The 22,027-nt window shown below is 37.9% G+C and overlaps 1 protein-coding gene across 5 annotated transcripts in view; it reads right to left on the bottom strand.

The window, feature by feature from the left end:
* SYT1 (synaptotagmin I) overlaps positions 1 to 22,027 on the bottom strand; it is a 547,809-nt gene that overhangs the window by 88,283 nt on the left and 437,499 nt on the right. For all 5 annotated transcript variants that reach the window (XM_005884147.2, XM_014531664.1, XM_014531662.1 and 2 more), the window contains one exon: positions 521 to 638. In XM_005884147.2, the coding sequence (XP_005884209.1) occupies positions 521 to 638 (118 nt within the window). The remainder of the gene's footprint in view (positions 1 to 520; positions 639 to 22,027) is intronic.

The following is a 22,027-nucleotide window of genomic DNA, read 5'->3' as shown; positions in this document are numbered from 1 at the left end:
GAGAGAGAGAGAGAGAGAGAGAGAGAGAGAGAGAGAAAAGGAGAGGGAGAGAGAGAGGGGAAGGGAGAGAAACATTGTTGTGAGAGTGGAACATCGATTGGCTGCCTCCTGCATGCTCCCTATTGGGGATGGAGCCTGCAACCCGGCATGTGCCCTAACTAGGGAAATTGAACCGACAGCCTTTCAGTGCACAGGACAATACCCAACCAACTAAGCCACTCTGGCCAGGGTGGCGGCATTGCCTTTTAGAAGAAAAGCAAGCATTTTCAGCTCTCAGTGCTATAGAACTGACAATTGATACTTGTGCTATGAAGCAGGAAAATAGATCTCATCTTCTGTGCCAATTCCAACACATTGAGAGTGGCTTCCTGGGGCGCTGTGTTGGGATGAATTCTGAGATTGCTTCCAGCTCCGTAAGAACGAGAACAGTGATCAATTAAGGGCTGGAGGGTCACAGCATGTGTGCTATGCACTTGGTAACCATGATGAAGCAGCATTTAAAAAAAAGTCCCAGACTTACCAGATAAGCCACCCACGTCCATCTTCTTCAGGTTCTTTGCCTCCAGGATGACAACAGTCAGTTTGCCAGCAGTCGGTACATAGCGAAGGGAGAAGCAGATGTCACCCAGTTTCTCTTGCTACAAAAGCCAATACACAAGCATAAGTAACTTTTCAGATAAAGATAAATATAGTCTACAAATACATTGTAATTCCTCAGGAGGAAGGAGCGTTATGACAATTAGTTGGGAAATTCTTAGGCTCATCGGCCTCTGCCCAGTGGTCTTTCGTAAGGTGTCATCATGAGGGACTGCAACCCATTTCAGTTTTTAAACAGCTCACTTACGCTTTAACATTCATTGAACTAGATCCATAATCCAACGGTTCAGGAAATGAGATCAAGATGACTTCGCTAGAGACTCCACTCTGAATGGCACTGCCACACTCTGGGCAAACTTCTTAACTTTATTAAATACCTTTGCAAGGAGCCAGGCACTTTTTTAGTAAAATCACCCCTACCTAAATTTTGGTCTCTTTATACCTCAAATAGGATTATGTTTAATACTTTATATTTAGATTTTTTGATAAAAGACAATTGATTAGAATTTCTAGTAACTGAAAAACAATGGAGTAAGTTTTTGCACTTTCATTTTTACTCATTTCAAGTGAGGTCTAACTTTCTTTCTCTTTATCCTAACATGTGTTAAAATCTAAATTCTAATATTTGTAAAAATCTAAGTGGCGGGTTGGAAAAAAAAATACATAGTAATAAAAAAGAATCCCATAGCCCCTCACCTATTTAATTGATACCATATTTTACGTTCAAAGCACATTCACCAATCCTGTACCCAGGCATTTCTGAACAAATGAGTCAGAGTTGAAGATGATGGTATACAAAACTTGTATTTACTTTTCCAGAAAGAACTGCTATGGGTTCTCCCACCTTAAGTGTCTTACTCTCTGGCATCACTCATTAAGAACCATGTTGTTAGAACTTTCGTGTTCGTATTTATAAGCATGAGGGAGATGATGTGGGAGAAGCTGGAGGATCTACACAGCTTTCTGCCACAGGGAATTAGGTATCTGACAAACTAGGGTTTATTTCTTATTGCCTCCCTCCTACCCCCCCCCCCCCCCCCCCCCCCAAAAAAAAAGTGAATTCTGGTTCCAAAGACAGTAATGGTTATCAGATTTCTGAAGATAGACTTTTAACATAGGAGTGAGTTACAGAGGCCATCTCCTCATGTCCTCTCATGTTATGCTCTTATTATGACCATATTTAGCTTTACCTATAACTTTATGAATAGTAAATCAGCCAGAGTCTCCAGTGTAGAAATATCTGCCTACATGTAAGTTAACAATTAAGGAAATGTAATTCCTTTATAGGATACTCATTATATCCACCTCTAAGAGAGAAAGGCATAGCTACCTGTTCTATGCTTTATCTACAGGTGAGAAGTAATATATTCAGTGTGTGTGAGAAGTGATGCTCTTTCTGCTTAAGTAGTGCTTTTATTGAAAATATCAACATGTGTTTTTTTAATTTAAATACATTTTTATTGACTTCAGAGAGGAAGGAAGAGGGAGAGTAAGATAGAAACATCAATGATGGGAGAGAATCATTGATCGGCTGCCTCCTACACATCCCCTACTGGGGATTGAGCCGGCAATCCGGGCATATGCCCTGACCAGGAATGGAACTGTGACCTCCTGGTTCATAGGTCAATACTCAACCACTGAGTCATGCTAACTGGGCTCAACATAGTGTTTATATCCCCCATTCTTTCATTCCTTGAGTCCTCAGAACATCTTACCTATACATCTCTCAAGTCACTAAGGACTTATTTTTTATCTTATGGTGCACACGTCTTAGTTTTCCCACATGACTGTAAATTCCTTAAGGACAAGGTCCTTGCTTAAATTATCAGTTCCCACACATTTCCAAAAAAGCAAATGGCAACTTTAGATAATATCCCCTTTTGAGTTATGTAGGTCATAGCTCACCTCCATTAGTGTAGGTAATAGTTACTTCTAATGTGCTAAATTCACCTGAAATGCCACCCCTACAAATTAATTTACACATCAGAAGGACCTGGTGGAATAAATTACTTTTCATAGTCTTTGAAAATACAGAATGAGAGTCAATATCACAGAAATTAATACAAAGTGTAGACAAATTTATCTGAACTTTATGAGATAAGAGAGATGTAAATGAACAAAATTGCTGTTCAAAAATGCTCATTAGGAGGAGGGTTCTTTTTGCTGGATTCTGTCTTTTTGCCACAGGACCCTCCCTGGGGAACTCACTGTGTTGCAGAACCAGGTTACTGTAGCAGTTCTAATTAGGCATTTTAGACATGACTGTTCTCTTTGAAATGACACCTCTCTTTATGGCCCATAATTTAATTCCATAGTTAATTTATTGGCATCTCAATTGTTTAAAATAATGTCACAACTTACCTACATCCTAGTATCATTTTATTCTATCTTATGATATTTAGGGAACTTTAAAGATTTTACATAATATTTAGTTTTAGAAGAGAGCAGTTATGGAGTTTGACAAACCACATCTCAAGTAGGAGAAATATGTGAAGTTTTCTGTAATTTTAAAACTATGGGATAGAGAAAGAAGGAGTAGTTTTTTTTAAAAAGAAAATATCAAAATGGAAACTTTGGGAGAAAGATAAATAAGGAAAAGTACTTATTTTAGCAGCCTTTACAGATCTACATATAACTAACTTAGGGACTTAAACATGTAAAGCTTCATTTGCTCATAAAATTATCATAATTGGTACACCAAGTTAAACATGTATTTTTCTATCAATCAATTGAAGTTACTTTTCAGTGTTTTAAAATCTTATTTCTGGATCTATAAGCCATTTGAAAACTAGTCACTGTTTATTCTGGAATTTGTGTCCTTTTTGGAACCAAGCGGATAAATAAAGAACAACTCATTTTCTAGAAACGGGGGAGGAAAATACCCAGTTCATGTGAATCTTTATCTTGTTCATTAAATTTTCTGAGTTGCAACTATCTGAGATATAAATATATGCTGTTCCTAATTCTTTAAAAGTCAGCTTTAATAATTTTCTAAAATGAAAAGTTTGAGGATGGGGCCAACTTTCTACTGTTACATTCTGGTTTTATCCTTGATTAACTGTTTTAGGACATTTAATTAGATGGAGTTGCACCCCTGTCCCTAGAGCAGCCGTGGGCAAACTATGGCCCGCGGGCCGGATCCGGCCCATTTGAAATGAATAAAACTAAAAAAAAAAAAAGACCGTACCCTTTTTTGTAATGATGTTTACTTTGAATTTATATTAGTTCACACAAACACTCCATCCATGCTTTTGTTCCGACCCTCCGGTCCAGTTTAAGAACCCATTGTGGCCCTCGAGTCAAAAAGTTTGCCCACCCCTGCCCTAGAGTCTGGTTTTAGCCTGTGAAGGTTTTATTGTATCCCTTGTTATCTATACAGAAGAATTGGAATGATCTGATAGTTTTATGTGGACATTTTCACATCAAACTCTTATTTCATACTTTTCACATGTCAGTTTAGAAGAAAGATAATTGATTAGTAATATATAAAGATTTAATATTAAACATTTTATCTATCACTCTAAATTTCTAAAAATCAAACATTTCTACATTTTATAAATGTTTCCTTTAGCAGGGTTATGGTGATGGAAGACAAAAGTGGCTCTTGAAACATTTATGTAGAAAAATGATACCCAAATCTGTCTCTCAGATCCTTATTGCTCCTTGACAATTCTGTGTGTGTTTTCTCCACAACTGCCCTGTGAAGTAGGTACTGTTATGTCCATTTTATAAATGAAAACTTCGAGACTCAGAGATTACATAAGGTCTATGGGCGTCTCAGTGTGGAGCTGAAGCAAGGTCCTTTGACTCAAACCATGAGTTACCTTTACCATCAGATTGCCGTTTGGAAGGACAAACAAATATTCCAACTGACCGCCCATTGGCTACTCCATTTTCACTGACATTTTATTCCTATTGTAAAACTAGAAATGAAAACATGCTGGAAGTACAGTTTTTATAAGGTAATTTCAAGCAAGACCCTGTAGAGCTTCAGCAGACAAATGAGTGCTTTTGCTGCTGTGATTATCTCATGAAGGGGGCTTTATGACTATTAGGAATTTCAGCTTTATGTATAATTTATTTTAGTCAATTGCCTTGATCACTAGGTGGAAACTGCCAGTCAGTGTTAGAAAGTTCCAACTGTGAGATTTAGAGAAATTAACCTGCTCTTTTAGAATGGGGAGCTGACAATCAGAAAGCACTTTTGTTCTGAGCTGCTTGATAATTCCATGATTTTTTTTTTAAAAGTAGCCACTAAATAGAGTAGACACAAATTAATGACTGGCTAGACAACTCCAGCAATACCTTTCCTTTTTGAAAAGCATGGTAGATATTAGAACAGAGGTCAGATCCAATGGCTATATAAAAAGTTTGATTTAAAATGAATATTTATTTGATGGCTTCTATAATACCATACCTCATTTTATATGTAAAAAGAGGGGTTCACTTAGTGACCTTTGCAAATGGGGCTAAGTTCACATGTGTGTTGGAAATACTATACTTTTGAATGAATTTTTAAAAGACATCTGAATTGACTTAATGCTGTGACATTTTAAAAAGGCATGTTCTATTTATATTAATCTTAGGATTTTTCTACGTGTTAAGTTAGTGATAGATTCTTTGAGTAGAGGATTTTTCTATGTGGTTGGGAATCTATTTAGAGGTGACAAGTACTAAATGGCAGTCCCATAATCTCTCAAAATGAAAATTCAGACTATGCATATCCTCCATTTATAAAAAATACTAAAATGTTATTTATTTATAAGAAGGACAATGTCAGGTTTTTATCTAAATAACAAAGTGGGTGGCTTTAAATATGTCCTTTGTGTGGTAGTATCTTTCAAATTCATCTTATTCCCACAACTACTTTCATAGCCCTGAAGTATCTGCCAAACCGGTATTTACATCTAATGGTCCAGATGGTCACAGTGTGAAATGCTGCCGTGGATTCACTGAGGCTAAAAAGACTGAATCTGGCCTAGCGTACAAATGTACTGTAAATTGTTCAGGTGCATGAGACAGTGTGTTATATCTTTGAATACTTGTTTTTACTATATAATCCATTAACTTTGTATTCACTCAATTATTCACTCATATCTTATTAAACAACTGTTATGTCCCACCATGGATTCTTTCAGGTTCTAGACTCCATTATACCTAGATAACTAAGATAACTTTAAGATTTTCAGAATATAGTGGAGAGACAGACTTAGGTAGATAATAACAACATAATGTAATAACTACACCATATAGGCAGCACAAATGCTATAGGAGCCAAGAGGAGAAGGCTGAAACTTTGCAGAGTCTGGACTTTAATAGGAGATTTATAGCCCTTATAAATCCAGCCACCTCAAATGCATGTTCTTTGTAAAATGAATGAACTTGCCATGCAAATGTAGCTGTAAGACAAGTCTCTAGCTAGCTCTCCTCTTTTAGCCAGAACTACTAGCATGTAAGGGGGGGTGAGGGGTGGTGTCATGACATTGGTCCTGAAAAAGCCAATACTTGAGCCGAGATGTGAAGATTCAGCAGGAAGAATCAATGTAACACCGCTGAAGAAGAGAGCAAGAATGTTCTAGGCAAAGAAATGCATATGCAAAGTTTCTAAGAGCTTAAACCAAGTTAATCTTCTATAAGCATAACATTCATGCAATTAAATTAAATATAAATTTCTGTTTATGATTTAGATCTTCAAAATTTCTTCATGATATTTTTAACTTCTATTTTGATGAAAAGATACACTTTGAGCCCTTTTAGAAATAACAACTAACATCAGAAAAGAGGATATTCTGAAATGATCAAAATAAGAATGATAAAATAGAAAATGAAAATGCCTATTAAAGAGTAATAGTCAAATGCAGAACAGAGTGGTGGGAAGAGCACTGGAATGAGACATGGGCATTAACTAACTATGTCTTCATTAAGCAGATATTTATTGGGCATTTCCTGTGTGCCAGGTACTGTTCTAGGCACTGGAATACAATAAAGCATGCAAAAATCAATGAGCAAAATAAACATAGTAGATTATAAGGCAAAGTGAAGTAGTTAGAAAAGTGCTTGGCACTTAAAATGTACTATATGAGTGTTTGCTATTATAACAAAATTCCTATTTGAACCACCCTCTTCTCTAGATAGTTCAAGTTCTTCTGCTCCTTTTTACAGCCAAACTTCTTGAATGAACTGGCTACAATCATTGTCCCTATAACATATGTTCCACTGATTTCTCTTTCCATCATTTTATTGAAATGGTTCCTGTTAAAGTTTCAAATGACACCCATATTAGTAAGCCAAATATTTTTTTGGTCTCATTGACCTGAACTCTCAACAGAATTTGTTGACTTCTCTTTTCTGATTCTTTAATCCAATGCTTTCTTGATTTATTTGTCTATGGCCACTCTTTTTTAAAAATTTTTTTATAGGGGTGCCAGAAAAGAGAGAGTGCAAGATATTGAAAACCTATTTGAAGAAATAATGACAAAAAACTTCCCCTACCTGGGAAAGAAATATACTTATAAGTGTAGAAGCACAGAGAGTCCCAAACAAGAGCAATCCAAAGAGGACCACACTAAGACACATCATCATTAAAATGCCAAGGGCTAAAGACAAAGAGAGGATTTTAAAAGCAGCAAGAGAAAAACCGTTAGTTGCCTACAAGGGAGTACCCATAGACTGTTATCTGATTTCTCAGCAGAAACTATGCAGGCTAGAAGGGAGTGTCAAAAAATATTCAAAGTGATGAATAGTAAGGACCTACAACCAAGATTACTCTACCCAGCAAAACTATTATTTAAAACTGAATATTAGATAAAGAGCTTCACAGACAAAAAAGCTAGAGGAGTTCATCACCACCATACTAGCATTGCACGGTATTCTTCAAGAAGAAGAATAAGAAGAAAAAGAAAAATATCAAATATATGAACAATAAAATGGCAACAAATACATATCTATCAAAAATTAAATCTAAAAATCAAAATAAATAAGAAATCTATTGACGGAATAAACTGGTCAATAAAACAGAACCAGAGGCATGGAAATGACGATTCTCAGAGGGAAGTGGGTGGGGTGGAAGAATTTAAACAAAGATCTTCTATGCATGTATACATTTCCTATGGACATAGATAATTTGGTATTAAAGGCCTGGGGCAGGGCAGGAACCAGAGGAGGGTGAATGTGGGGGAGGGGCAGAGAGGGACATCTGTAATACTATCAACAAAAAAGATTTAAAAAATAATAATAAGGAATAAAAAAAAAGATTGAGAATAACAATCAGCCTTCAGGTAGAGGCAATCACCCCACCCTGTTGGAAAACTTCTGGCCCCACCCTTTGGTCAATAGCCTGAGGATAAAGAATGAATATAATCAGACTGAAGGCAGAGGCAGGTCTTGAGACTCTGAGTCTGAGTGACTTAATTTGGTTCCCCCTGGCCACTCATTCTTGATGTCCTTTCTCAAGGCTTAGTCCTAGCCCATTTCTTTTCTTCATAAACTGGTATTACCCCAGTCTATGGCTTGAGTTACAATCTTCTTAGAAGGGATTTCCAAATTTGTATCTTTAGTTTAGAACTTTTATCTGTGCTACAGACTCATACATCTAACCATCTGCTTGTCATTTTCACATTAGAATATTTCACACACATATTAGGCTCAAATGCCAAAAGCTGAATTTATTATCTTTCTCAAAAACTTGGTTCATTCTATTTCAGTGATTGGTACCAGCATTCAACCAGCACTCAAGCTGGAAAACTGGGAATTATCGTTGACCTTTGACTTCTTTAGAGCTCTGATTTAATCTATTAGAAATTTCTCAAATGGGTCTACTTGTTTTGACCCATATCCAATAAATCTCTTATATTCCAATATTAGAATATTTATCACCATATTTCAATAATCTGTCACCTGGATTATTCTAATAGTCTCTTAGTTGGTCTCCTTAAATTTGCTCTTGAAATACAGTGGTCAGTCACCTTTTAGGTAACAAATCTACTTATAATCCTCAAATAGGTCTCTTGTCTCTCTTAGGATGAAGACCTGCATCTTTACATCAGTTAGAGTATTCCTCAGGGTTTGGTTCCAGGTTACTCCTCAGCCTCATCTGATACCACTTGTCCCCTGTCTGCTCTAGCCACATCAATTTTCTTCATATCATTAAATATGTCATGTTAATTATACTCATATCCAATGCCTCACCTCAAAGATAATTTATTTTGAGGAGCCATACCTGAATCACCAGACTAAATAAGAGTATTCTTCTTGAATACTCTTTAGTAGCTCCCTGTAATATTCTTTTGAACTATTAATTATAGGAATAATGCATTATAATCAGGTACAATAATTATAATCATGTACAGCAGGCATGTATTGATTTTTGTGATCATTGGATTGTATCTCACTTCTATGAATTTGATCATCTGTATATAGTACCCTTTATCTGTATGCATAGTACCTGGCACAAAGGAAGTGATTAGTACACTTTTAGCCAAAGAATGAATGCTCAACTCTGGCAGAGACTGCTAGAGAAGTGATGTGCACCACTTCTAGATTTAATCGCCTCAAACTCCTACCTATGAACTTTTCTCTCTCTAATGACCGAGACAATGACCTTAGAGTGACCTTGGAAGAGCAGAGGTTCAATCAGCCAGGATTTCTGAATGGTTCCTGAAGAAACATGGAGTCCTACCTGCTAATGTGGAACTACCTTATACTATCGAGTGAGCAAGAAATACATTTCTTTTACTGAACCATCACAATTAGGCCTATTTTAAAAAATGATTTTTAGAGAGAGAGGAAGGGAGAGGGATAGAGAGATAGAAACATCAATTGGCTGCCTCCTGCATGCCTCTTACTGAGGATTGAGCCTGCAACCTGGACATGTGCCCTGACTGGGAATTGAACCATGACCTCTGGGTTCATGGGTCATCACTCAACCATTGAGCCTCACCAGCAGGGCAATTGGGTCTATTTGACATTATTAGCACAAATAAGAGAATAAGTTCTAAATGGTGTTTTTAAAAGTATGATTAGTGATCCATTTCATTTTTTATGGTTTGTAGAAAATAAGAATGCTTAGTCTAATACTTCACTAATTTAGTTTACCAAACCTTTATTTTGTTTTCAATATGTCTGTCCTGGTGCAAAGGTACTGAAAACAAAGGATTAAAACTTGTTCTTTCCCTTAAGAATTTTATTCTGTGCTGAGAATAACAGGCATAAAAACAGAAGTTCAACATAAAATGGTAAGTGCCATTATAGAAAGATGTATTATGAAGGACCACTATAGAAAAGGTAGAGAAACTTGTGGTTAATTTCATATATGTAAATTTTGAGTGGAGGGTAGAAGAATGTGAACAGAATGTGAACTGGAAAGTGAGTCCCAGAAATGTCTTTGTCAAGATTCCTCATACTATAGTGTGCCATGAAATCCCACCATTAGTTCCTTTTTGCAAAAGCTCTAGATCTCTAGGTGGCCTTTACAATGATATGAAATAGCGTTTTGCCCCCTAGTGGACAACATGGCAATCCATCATGGTATTCAGTTTTAGTTTGACAGATTTTGGGGGTTATGAAAGATTTATCCAAATGAGTAGAGATGGACAAAAAAGGGGGAGATAGTGGGTATGCCCCCATAGCTTGGGATGCTGCTTCAGTTAATAGAGGGCCTAAGTGGGATCCCAGGAAATGACCAACTTTATGAGAACACGTGAAGAGGAAGGGAAATACTGGAGAGGTTTGTGGGAGATTTCCCAAGGCAAGACTTAACCAAGTTGCTTTGTTCCTTTAACATTCTCCCTCTGTTAACTACATGTCCTTGATTTATCTGGGTCAGATCCAATTTTAAATCTTCTATTTTTTTGTCCTCATGTGACTTGGAGGCTCTGAGATAAAGTATCCTTTTCCTAATAGTTATGTGGATTATGGGAAACCAGTGTTATCTTCTTTTAAGATGTGAATACCAAATAAGTTTGAAATATGGGCAATGTACATTTCTATGTGGATTTGACCTATACAGTTATACAAGAAACACTAAAGAAATATTATGCCAGATGTGGGTCATTGATCCTGGAGCATTCATGATAAACAATGCCAAGTAGTCCATAGATGTGTCATCTCTAGTGGCAAAGACATGCATTTGAATGATTTACTCAGAGGCTTACTGATAGAGCAGAATTAAAACTTTTCTATCATACTCAGTGACTGCAAAGAGTTTATATCCTGACCTGTCCCTCTGGAGCTACATTTACTGGTGCATCCTAACCTGAGGGGAAACTATGGGAGAGTAGGGTCTTGACAGAGAAAGCTCAGAAGCCAGGGTGCTGTCCTTGACAGAGGACACTTTTCCCTTTTGAGTTCTGGGATGATGGTGATTAACAGGGAATCCAGACGGAATGGCAGTGCCACACAACTAGGACTTGTCATTGGCTCAGGAAGATTTTCCTTCTCTTCAGGGAGGGTTGGGTAAAGAGGGAAGGATGAATGAATGCTCAGCAGATCTGAGTTCTGTCACTATCCAGCTCATGGGGTGCTCTCAGAAAGTTCTTCCTGCACCATTCAACTGGATAAATAATAACTGCTTTATATTTAGATGAGGGTTACATGAGATCCATCTGTGACCCAAGGGGAGCTCAAAATCATGGAGAGAAAAACCAAAAGAAGGCAATAAAGAAAGTATGGTGGCCCTAGCCAGTTTTGCTCAGTGGGTAGAGCTTCATCCCTTGGACTGAAGGGTCCCAGATTTGATTCTGGTCAAGGGCACCTACCTCGGTTGCAAGCACCCATCCCTGGTCGGGTACATATGGGAGGCAACCAATTGATCTCTCAGATCGATGTTTCTCTCTGTCTCTCCCCCTCCCTTCCATCCTCTCTAAAAATCAATGGAAAAATATCTTCAGGTTAACAAAAAGAAAACATAATAAAAAGAGAGAGTATGGTGTGGGCTTGATCAAGTCACACGGAAGCTGGTAAGGAGAGAAAAGCTACTGAAAAGCAAGGTTAGAGAGGTCAGAGGAGCCAAACTCAGCTTCTCTATTTCTGGCTTCAGTTGGCCATGGGGTCTGTCCATTGCAAATAGGAACCTTTAAAAAAGAGAGAAGACAGAAAAAAAACCCCTGAAAAATTGGAGTTGGGGCTGGGAAAGTGAGGCAGTGGAAAACAAAGGAAAAAAATAGGAGAAAAAAAATAGACAGTGAAGGAAAAGCCAGTTTGTCTATTTTATCTTCCACTAGAAAGAGAGCATAGGGAAGAGAGAAGGCAAGGAAATCAAACAACCTGGAATGGCGAGGAGAGCAGTGGGAGGATTTTGAAAGAGGGTTTTATGTGAATTCACTTCATAAGGAATGAGAGCTGTTGCCTGGCGAGGGGCCATGTGGGACCCTAATTATTAGTTCAATTGGGAAGAACCCAGGAGACATATTTGCAGTAATTCAAATGCACAGACATAAAAAGTCTGATGAACCTCAGATGACAGAGAAAGTGGATATAGTTTGTAGACTGTATCAGACGGAAAAGCACCAGGCACTGTGATGATTTCCCCAAGCTATGGCTCAAGGCTATTCGTTCTCGTCAGGATTGACACAGGGGAAACAGGTCATATGGAAATTTCATTGAAAAAATACTATAATATGTTGAAGTTCCATTAACAGCAGCAGAGACATTGGCATTAGGGCAGGGAAATAGAAAAGAATGAAATAAAAAGCTGTTGAGGGGATCATGGGCACTGCACATTGTCTGCTTTTCCAGAGCAGACACACCTTCTGGCTGTTGTTGGAACACCAGGCATGTCCTTTACATGTGTGTCACAAATCATATGAGCAAAAAATACATGAAGAGCTCCAGCTGGCATTGGCCAGCAGACTGAAGGGTCCCGGGTTCAATTCCGGTCAAGGACACATACTTTGGTTGCAGGCTGAATCCCTGGTCCTGGTCCTCTCACATTGATGTTTCTCTCTCTGTCTCTCTCTCCCCACCCACTTCCACTCTCTCTAAAAATCAATGGAAAAATGTCCTTGGGAGAGGATTAACAACAAAAAATACCTGAAGAAAAAAGTCTTACATAAGGACAAAATAGCATGAGGAGCTTAGCAAAAAAGGAAGGTATATATTACTGGGTTGGTGGCCCCTTAAAAAAGGTGTTATTGGATACTCTTGAGGGGCAGGGGATGGAGAAGACAATTACTGATTGAATGGAAGAAAATATTATCAGTGTAACATATTATTTGCATTTCTTTAAAAATGGATTTAAAGGTGCAGCAGAAATTTAGGTAAGCTTGTCAGGAAGAGAAAGAGCTAAGATAAATATGGCTAGAGAAGATGATTCTTGCAGAGAATAGGAAACCACTACCCAAGAGGAGAGGCCTGTGTGAGGTCCACAGAGGAATAAAGAAAGGATTGGGAGTAAAAAAGAGCCCCCAGAGAACCTGATCCAAGGAAAGAGCAATAGAAGACAAAAATACCTAACAGGTTTTCTATAGATGAGACCTAAGTTCATGGAAAAGAATACAAGAGTCTGAGGCAAGCAGAGGAATTAGATCACAGAAAGAAAGCAGACAGTCAGTTATAGCTCAACAAAACTGGAAAACAGAAGTGGCTAATTTCTCTATATACAGGCTTAGAGAAAGCACTGCTTGCAGCAGGACTATCTATATATATAAAAGCCTAAGCAACCATTCAACTGTTCATTCAACCAGTAGCTATAACGCACACTGACCACCAGGGGGCAGACGTTCAATGCACAGGCATGGAACCATGGAACAGAATGATGAATCTCAGAAGGAAGGGGGGAGGAGGAGGTCGGGAAGAGATTAACCAAAGATCTAATATGCATACTAAGGGCCTGCGGGGAGTGGGCCCAATCTGTGCACCAGGCCTTCAACATCCCCCGAGGGGTCCTGGATTGCAAGAGGCCACAGGGCCGCTAGTGTAATATAAAGACAGAGTGCCAAAGTTGAGAAGCACGGTGAAATTTCACAACAAAATGGAAGCACTTTGCAATAAAGTAAGAGTGAAGCAGCACTCCTAAAGGAATTGACTTAGGGGTTCTTGATGCTCATCAGTAGGGGAGGAGTAGCACACAGAGCAGGGGAATGGATTGTTGGAGATGGAGAATCTGGGTGAGAATGTGAGTGGGAATGTGTAGTGGGAAAGAGAAAAGGCCAACTTTGTGAGCAAGAAGAGTTAAGACAGCAGAAATGGGAGGATCCAGTTTAAACATAACTGCCCTTTTGACAGATTGGAAAGGGTGCTCTCACTTGAAAAGATGTTTTAAAATATAAAGGGCAACCTATGAAAATGATGCCAGAGTAGAGCTTAAAGGCCATGGACTTGAAAATGGTAAAGGTATTCTGCATTTATACAGATAGACAATTATACAGCAGAAACATTATAACATGAAAGCAAATTTATTTGTGGTTGCAAGAAATAGAACAAGAACTACTACTTGTTCCACTTGTATGATCCTGATTGCACCATGTTCTATTGTGGCTTCAAATCCTGAAACATGGTGCTTCCTTTGCCTGGTATAACCTCCTTCCCTTTATTTTTCTCCTGAACTCCTACTTATTTCTCAACTGAGTCTTTCCCTGACCATTCTCCCGAGTTTGGGGTTTCTTCCCTCTTTGTGTTTCCATGACACCTTTCCAAACTCTCAGTATGGCATTTGCAATGTCAGACTCTAGACGTCTGTTGGCCTATCTGTCTTTCACTAAACAAGGCCTATATGTTAATCCATGTTGTCTAACCTCGTGTCTACCATATAGCTAAAGGTCAAACCAAAGTTACAGATCAAGAGAGAGGAAAATGGTAATTATCAGTTTTTGTTCTATAGTAAGAAAAGTTTGGAATCAGTTAGTCAAGACTATGAGGACAAGTCATCTGCTGTGATGGGGATTGTGGTGACATGACAGAAATCAAAAGTTCTGCCTTCTGAGAGGCTCAGGGCAGAGTAAAGGAGTAAGCCCCTGGCTCTTTGATAGGTCCTGCCTCTTATGTCAGAAAGCACACCTATAAGGCGGAGGTAAAAACAAAGTCTAGGGCTGGAGGAGGAAAGCTATGGTATATGATCTAGTAATACAAAAAAATAGAACTGTTTCTAGTACAGAGCAGATACCATTTAAAACAGTTATCTGAAGGAAGAGTTATTTAGAAATGTCAATTGGATTTCTTATTAAAAGCAAAAAAGGTAGGATTTGGGGGATCAAGCTTTCTGGGAGAGTAGGCATGGCAAGGACAATGTACAAAGATCATTGGGAGAATAACAGGATAAAAATGTAAAAGAGACAAAGAGAAAAATCACAATTTGGGAGGACTGAGTAGGTATTAAAAATTATTTGAGTAACATTGGGAATTTGGCTAGTTTGATGGTTGGAGAGAAATTGAAACTATTAATATATGCTGGTAAGAATAAAATGAAATCATAGATAGGAAAGAACTTTTAAATATTAAACCTGTTCTGTGAATGAAAGGTACTCATTTTTCTTGCTAGTTTAATATCAGTAGAAGAACCACTTTTAAATAGTTTCTCCTACTTTCTTTGCTTCTTCTTTTTTTAGACATAGAGTAGCTGTATTTTGTAAAGATGCAAACAAACCCTCTTTAAATTTAGATTTCAATGTTGCTGAATCTAGTAAAGATGCAAAAGAACCTCATTACTTGATGATATAAGCTGAGGTGGAATATTTGAATTTCTGAATAGATATAAATCCCAATTACGACGATGACCATTTTAGTCATTTCCAGGGTAATTATAACCCTCTATAGATGGAATGCTAAGATAACTGTAAGAATTCTTTAATTGAGATAAAGAAGTACAGTCCATCTTTTGTGCCACAAGCATGATGCATCTACATGGTAGTATCACAGTGTCACTGTGAAAAGGCTATAATCAGATTGTGGGTAATAGGAACAAAATCTTTCTCTTGCACAGTCCACTGAATTAGTTTTCTGATGTAGGGGAGAGTATATGGAGCAGCAAATTATAGGCATATAGATTAGGACTTTGAATTTAGATTTTCATCTTGATTATATAACTGACTTGAAGCAATAGGAAGAAATTTGCTTAACTTTAGTTACCTCCTGCACAAAGTAGATCACCAACTCAAAGGTGATAAGGGAACACCTCTCACATCACCTCCGTTAATCTCAATTTCTTAGTGAAGCTGTCCCATCTGTATATTACTTTTTTCCCCCCAGAGTTTTTGACTTTTCTCTCTTCCATGGTGATCTGTTCTCATCTATTTCTGCCGAAGGTTATGCAACTAATTAGTGTATTTCTCATGTTGCCTTTAACATATTACACATTGTGGCAAAGTTACAGAGGAAGTCACAATCACCTCTAAGTATGCCGGGAATTCAGTTTGCCAAGATTTCACAAATCGTTCATTTTGCAGAAATAATTTCGTTTTCATCTGGTTTGCCTAGGGGAGAGTTCACTGGTGTTCATTGTTAAGAAAATCAGAACATCATTAGGAAATTCAATGGTCCTTTGCATGGAAATGTGGATGCCGCTGAATCACACGGTGCAAAAATATAGTTTATCTGCAAATGAGTATGATGTGAATTTGCATGGAAGCCATTCTCTTCAGACAAAGAAAGCACATGGAGATCTCTTATTTGCTTCATTTTGCCTATGTTCATGTTGACAGCTGGAATGACCCTGCTGAGATGTCAGGGATTTTTTTAGTCATGTAAAGTACATTACAGATTTTTATGAGAAATAACTACTAAGAGAATTTTCTTTTTAAAAAAGCATGTGTTATGCAATCACAATTCAAGGTATTTTAACTAGGATGATTTCCCTCTTTATAGTGACATTCTGGCTTTCAGTTTTTGAGCATCATATTTTTATGAAGGAAATTTAGTTTCTAGAAACGTAAATGAGAACTGATCCATACATTTCTGGTCAACTTCACCAGATGGCCTTTATCATTTTATTAGGATTTTGTTTTTATTTGTGATTTTAGTAGGTGGTATTTTATTGATGGAGATCAGTACTAAAATTATTTAGAAAGAGACATTTGCACATGTAAAATCCTATGAAAGCATCTTTACCAATACTGTACCTTAAAGTAGTCTGCAGATCTCCATAGAAATCTACCTCAGAAAACTAGTAACCCTTGCTGTTCAATAAATTCTGCAAATGGCCCTGGCTGGTTGTTCAGTGGTTAGAGCTTCAGCCTGTGCACCGAATGGTCGTGGGTTCGATTCCAGGTCAAGGGCATATACCTCAGCTGCAGGTTTGATCCCCAGGGATGTGTGATTGGGGCATGTGCTGGAGGCAACCAATCTGTGTCTCTCTCTCCCCCTCCCCCACATCTCTCCCTTCCACTCTGTCTAAAAATCAATGGAAAAATATCCTCAGGTAAGGATTAAATGAAATTCTGCAAATGGACAAATTAAAAGCCTCAGGTAATCCTTATTTTTATTTTTTAAATCACACAAATTTTAGATGACCCCTCTAAAATCTTTCATGTAGGAGAAAGAATATGTGAAATCAGAGGGATAGCATTTTGAATTTGAAGCTGAAAAGGATAAGTACAAAATTGTTACTGAAAAAAGCCTTCACAGTCCTTGAATACTTAAAAACATTTGGCGGAAGGAGATGAGTCATAGATATATATGACTATTTTTGCAAGATGCTAAGATAGAGGAATCTTGTAGGTTTAAGCTTATGGGAAAAATAAAAAAGTAAAGAAAATGTGTACTATTAGAAAAGATTGGTCCCATTTTATACAGAGTGAATTAAAGGTAGGGAAATGAGCCAATGATGTCACTTGTAGTTGAGAATGGTACAGAGTTAGGTGGGATAGCTTTCTGTAGGAAGCTGTTTCTATTACAAATTAAGGATACTCTTCAATTGTGTGTGAGGGGGAAACTGAACAACTTACAGAAGTAAGTTGGGGGCAGTTTTTGCCTGGATTATTGAGAAAGTTTCCTATGCTTACTGATAAGGTACATTAATAAAGAAAAAGTGGACAGGAGATTATGGCTATATTCCTAAAAGAAGTGAGGCTCTCAAAAATGATAGTAGAGATAGTTAGTGTCATGGTTAGACTGCAGTTAGACTCCTGTATTCAAATATTGGCTTATCACTTACTAGCTGTGTGATCTTGGAATATTCATTTTTTATTAATTTTTGCCAAATTTTTCAATTATAGTTGGCATTCAACATTATTTTATATTAGTTTCAGGTGTACAGCATAGAGGTTAGACAGTCATATACTTAAAATGTCAGAGGGAACACATTGTAAAGTACCCACCCGGTACTTTAATAGTTACTACCATAATAGTTATTACAATATTGCTGACTATATTTGACCTGGGAATATTGTTAACATTTGTGGGACTTTGTATCCTCATCAGTAAAATGGGAATGATAACAAATAAACCTAAATCAAAGGACTGTTGTGAGGATCACAAAGTTAATATATGTGAAGTGTATACAACAGAACCTGGCACATAATAAGTGCTCAATAATTATTAGTTGTTAATAATAGGCTATCATTTATGGATCAGCTTGTATGTGTTGGATACTTCATGTAATTTATTTGCTACCTTTACAGCCTCAATGGGAAAACTGAGGCTCTGTCCTGTGAAGTGACTTTCTTGAGGTGTCATGGTTATTCAAACCCACAACAAAGGTCTGTTAACTTTTTTTAAAAATAATATATTTTATTGATTTTTTACAGAGAGGAAGGGAGAGGTATAGAGAGTTAGAAACATCGATCAGCTGCCTCCTGCACACCCCCTACTGGGGATGTGCCCGCAACCAAGGTACATGCCCTTGACCGGAATCGATCCTGGGACCCTTCAGTCCACAGGCTGATGCTCTATCCACTGAGCCAAATCGGTTAGGACGTCTGTTAACTTTTTATATTGGATCATTATTCAATAGTATTTAGCACTATGTCAGTAAGATCCTCTTAGCACAGGTGCTGAACTGGAAAAAAAAATCACATGGCAGGATTTCCCTGGTGTAAGTGTTCACAGCCAGATTCTTCATCTCTAATATTATGCATCATCTGTTAAGCAATTTGTAATTGCTTTCATGTCTTCCTGAATGCACAGGAATCAGCAGGCTCCAATTCCTGGATGACCGTCTCAAGGTCTTCCACGGGTAACTGCAGACCGTTGAGTTGAAAAGGGTTTCTCAGAGGAGCGGAAGCATACCCAGACACAAGCTCCCGACTTTCCTTTATGTTCCTGAGGTGGCCTGAGTTAAATGCATGGACTAGAAGGAGATGTATTACATTGCTTTGAATCAGAAGGGATAATAAAATGTATTCCCCTCTCTCTTAGGGATTTAGTGAGGTCAAATAAGGAAAAACAGAATGATAAGCTTTCTGCAAATGAGGGATGAATGCAAGAAAGGGATTACTTTAAGAAGAGAATTAGAAAAATATGAAAGCAAGTCACCTTCTCTAAACACCTGATAAGTACTATATTTTCTGTTCTCATGTGGCCAAAGGTCCGTGGATACAGTGTAGAGGTTGTCTGACTGAAACATCAGTTGGGCTACATGTAGAGCTGAAGTCTAAAGTCAGAGAGACCTACGTTGAAAACCCTGTTTGCCACTTATTAGCTAGGTGACCATGAGCAGGTTGTTTCATCTCCCTCAGCCTCAGTTTCCATTGTATAAAATGGGAATAATGATAGTACTGATTTCAACTAGTTGTGAGAATTAAATGAAGTGAGCTACATAAAATGCTTAGAACACTGCCTATGGTAAGTGCACAATGCATGCCAGTTATTATTCTAAGTATAGTAGTATTTCTATCTGTAAGCAATTAAGAATAGTTCTTTTACAAGATAATATTTTATTCATCTCTGTGTAGTGCCAGGTACAGTGCCTGGTACATAGTAAACACTCATATTTTTGCTGTGTTAATCAATGGAAGGATAATGCCATGTGAATGTTTATGCAGTCACATTCCTCTAAGTTAGTATTCTCACTAGTTTGTTCTTGGACACACAGAAGAGCGCATGGACAGCCAGGAGTGTGGTAAGATGTGTATCTCACCACACATGACCCTATCCTAGGTTCTCCATCTGCAGGGAGACTCGGGGTATCCTCACACAGTGGGCCTCTTGGATAAACATAGTTTGGATCTTGTCCCCCTACTCAACTCCTAAGTGGCTTTGAGCCTCAATAAGGGATGTGGTGGTTTATTATATCTGGCTGCTAACTGGAATGAGCTGAAATGGAAATCAGGAAGTTCAACAAGAAATCTGAAAATATCCAGCCTAAATTGGAAGAATGAAGGCTATGTTCTGTTCTTCAGGACATTTTTTCTTTGGAGATTTTTTAAACGTATATAACTTTTGGATTTATTTATGAACAATTTAAGAAAATACTAGACTAGTAAAACGATAATGGAATAAAACAATTAAGCCATGCTAGTTGATTGTCGGTAGGCACTATTTAGGAGAACATTAAATACTACATATAAAGCATTTAAATTAAGTTGTGGGGAAAAAAGAGAGTATAACTATGATCTTAGATGAACATAAACTGTTTCAATCAACATGTTCAAAATAGAGCCTATTCTTTTTTCTTAAAATTAATGCATCTTTCTGTAACTTCATTTATTGCCCTGTATGCTCACTTCTTGGTCAACCAAGCTAGATTTGGAATAATTTCCAGTGGTTCTCTGCCCCTCATTCCTCTGTCTAATTGATAGCAAAGTCCTGTAAATCTATTTCCTAAAATCTTTTCCAAATTTGAGTTCTTACTTTCACTGCCATTTCGTTGTATAGACTCTGGAACACCCTCGGAAATGGAGTCAAGAGGCTGCAATTTATCTTTGTACGTGGAAGTATCAGCTTCCCAAACCACACAACTGCGGCTGCCACGGGCAGCTATAGTATCCTCCTGCTCCCACCTATGTTCCCACATTTGAGGCCCTGAAATATTACCTTTATTTGTGTTTCTCTCCCCCCCCCCCCCCATCCAATCATGCTCCTCTGACATATACCCTAACCAGATCTGGCTATCTTGTTCCTTACGTGTTCCCAATGCCCATCCTCTGCTTGGAAGTGATCAACCTGTTGAATTCTTAATCATCCTTTACAATCTGCTTGAAATTCACATTCTGATCATCCCTTCTGACCTTCCCACTTTCAGATAGCATCATCCCTTCCTCATCAGCTCTATACTCCTTAAATGGAGAAACAATGTCTAACTCATCTTTATATCACCAGAGCCTGGCATAGAATAATCTATAGACACATGTTTGTTAAATTGAATCATCAGATTAACAAAAATTTCCCGCAAAGGAGCTATTTCCTTTGCAGGTGTGTTTTCATTTGAGAGAGTTAAATGTAGCATGTGCTGAATGTATAGCTACTTACATGAGCCGCTAGCGCATATAACTGATGGATTGCTGGAAAGAAACAGGGCGAGGGGCTTTGTGGTTGTGTCACCTGGAACCTCGGCTTTGAGGTCAGATTGGACTGAGTTAAAATACTTGTAGGCTCCGTCACTTAACAACCATCTCATTGGTGGAGTTTCTCCACTGTTCCTTTGTAAAATGAGGGATGGCTGTGGATATTAAACAGTAGACACAGCCCAGAATACAGTGCTCTTACTTTTATTAAAACAGAGGAACTTTTATATACAAGTTTAAAAATTGGGCGGTATTTCTTGAAAGGAAGGAAGAAAAACACAACACCTCAAAATGTGCTAACAGATACATGGAAGAAATGGAGGCTTATTACTGTTGGATGTGGCCTGGGCTAAATTGTCAAGCTCATGGTATGAGGAGGTACACAGCCTCATTAAACTATTCTACAGTTCCTGTTTATATAATATAATGAAGTATAATAGTTCCATATGATATAAGCTAGTCTAGAGTTCCAATGTGTAGGAACTCTATATAGGGAAATCTTTCTTTTCATCAAATCATAAGTTGATTGCTGGTTGCAACACTTGAAATATTAGAGCTCCAATGGAAAAAGACAAGATATACCAGCCACTTTGGTGGTGGCTGGTATATCTTAAGATACTTTCCTTCTAGGTCCAATGTCTCTTTTAATTGTATACACACAGCACATTTATCTCTGCCATCAGCAGTGTGTGTGTGGGATTCTGAAAAAACACACACACAACCATTAGGACTTTAAAATGCCACTTGACGGTTATCCACTTAAAAGCTATTACCAATCAGCTGCCTCTTGCAGGCAGAGAAAGAAAATCTGGAGGTTGAAGACACTTGAAATCAGAGATTAGCGCTTTCATTTTCAAACAGGAAGACAGGATGTCAAACATCTCTAGTCTCTCTAAAGACAGAATCTCTCTTCAGGATTTCTTTAAAGGGCAAAATGAACCAAAACACCCCTCTCCATATGCTTCTTGCACCCATCTTCCTGCACCCCACAAATGCTTGCCTTGCTCCAGTGAGTGCATCTAATTTGCCTTTGCCATTTGGCTCCTTCTCAGCTCCTG

This window comes from Myotis brandtii, unplaced genomic scaffold, assembly GCF_000412655.1.
Source record: "Myotis brandtii unplaced genomic scaffold, ASM41265v1 scaffold82, whole genome shotgun sequence".
In the NCBI taxonomy this organism is placed as follows: Eukaryota; Metazoa; Chordata; class Mammalia; order Chiroptera; family Vespertilionidae; genus Myotis; species Myotis brandtii.
Note: the sequence above shows the minus strand (reverse complement) of the source record. Positions and strands in the feature narration are given on the sequence as shown.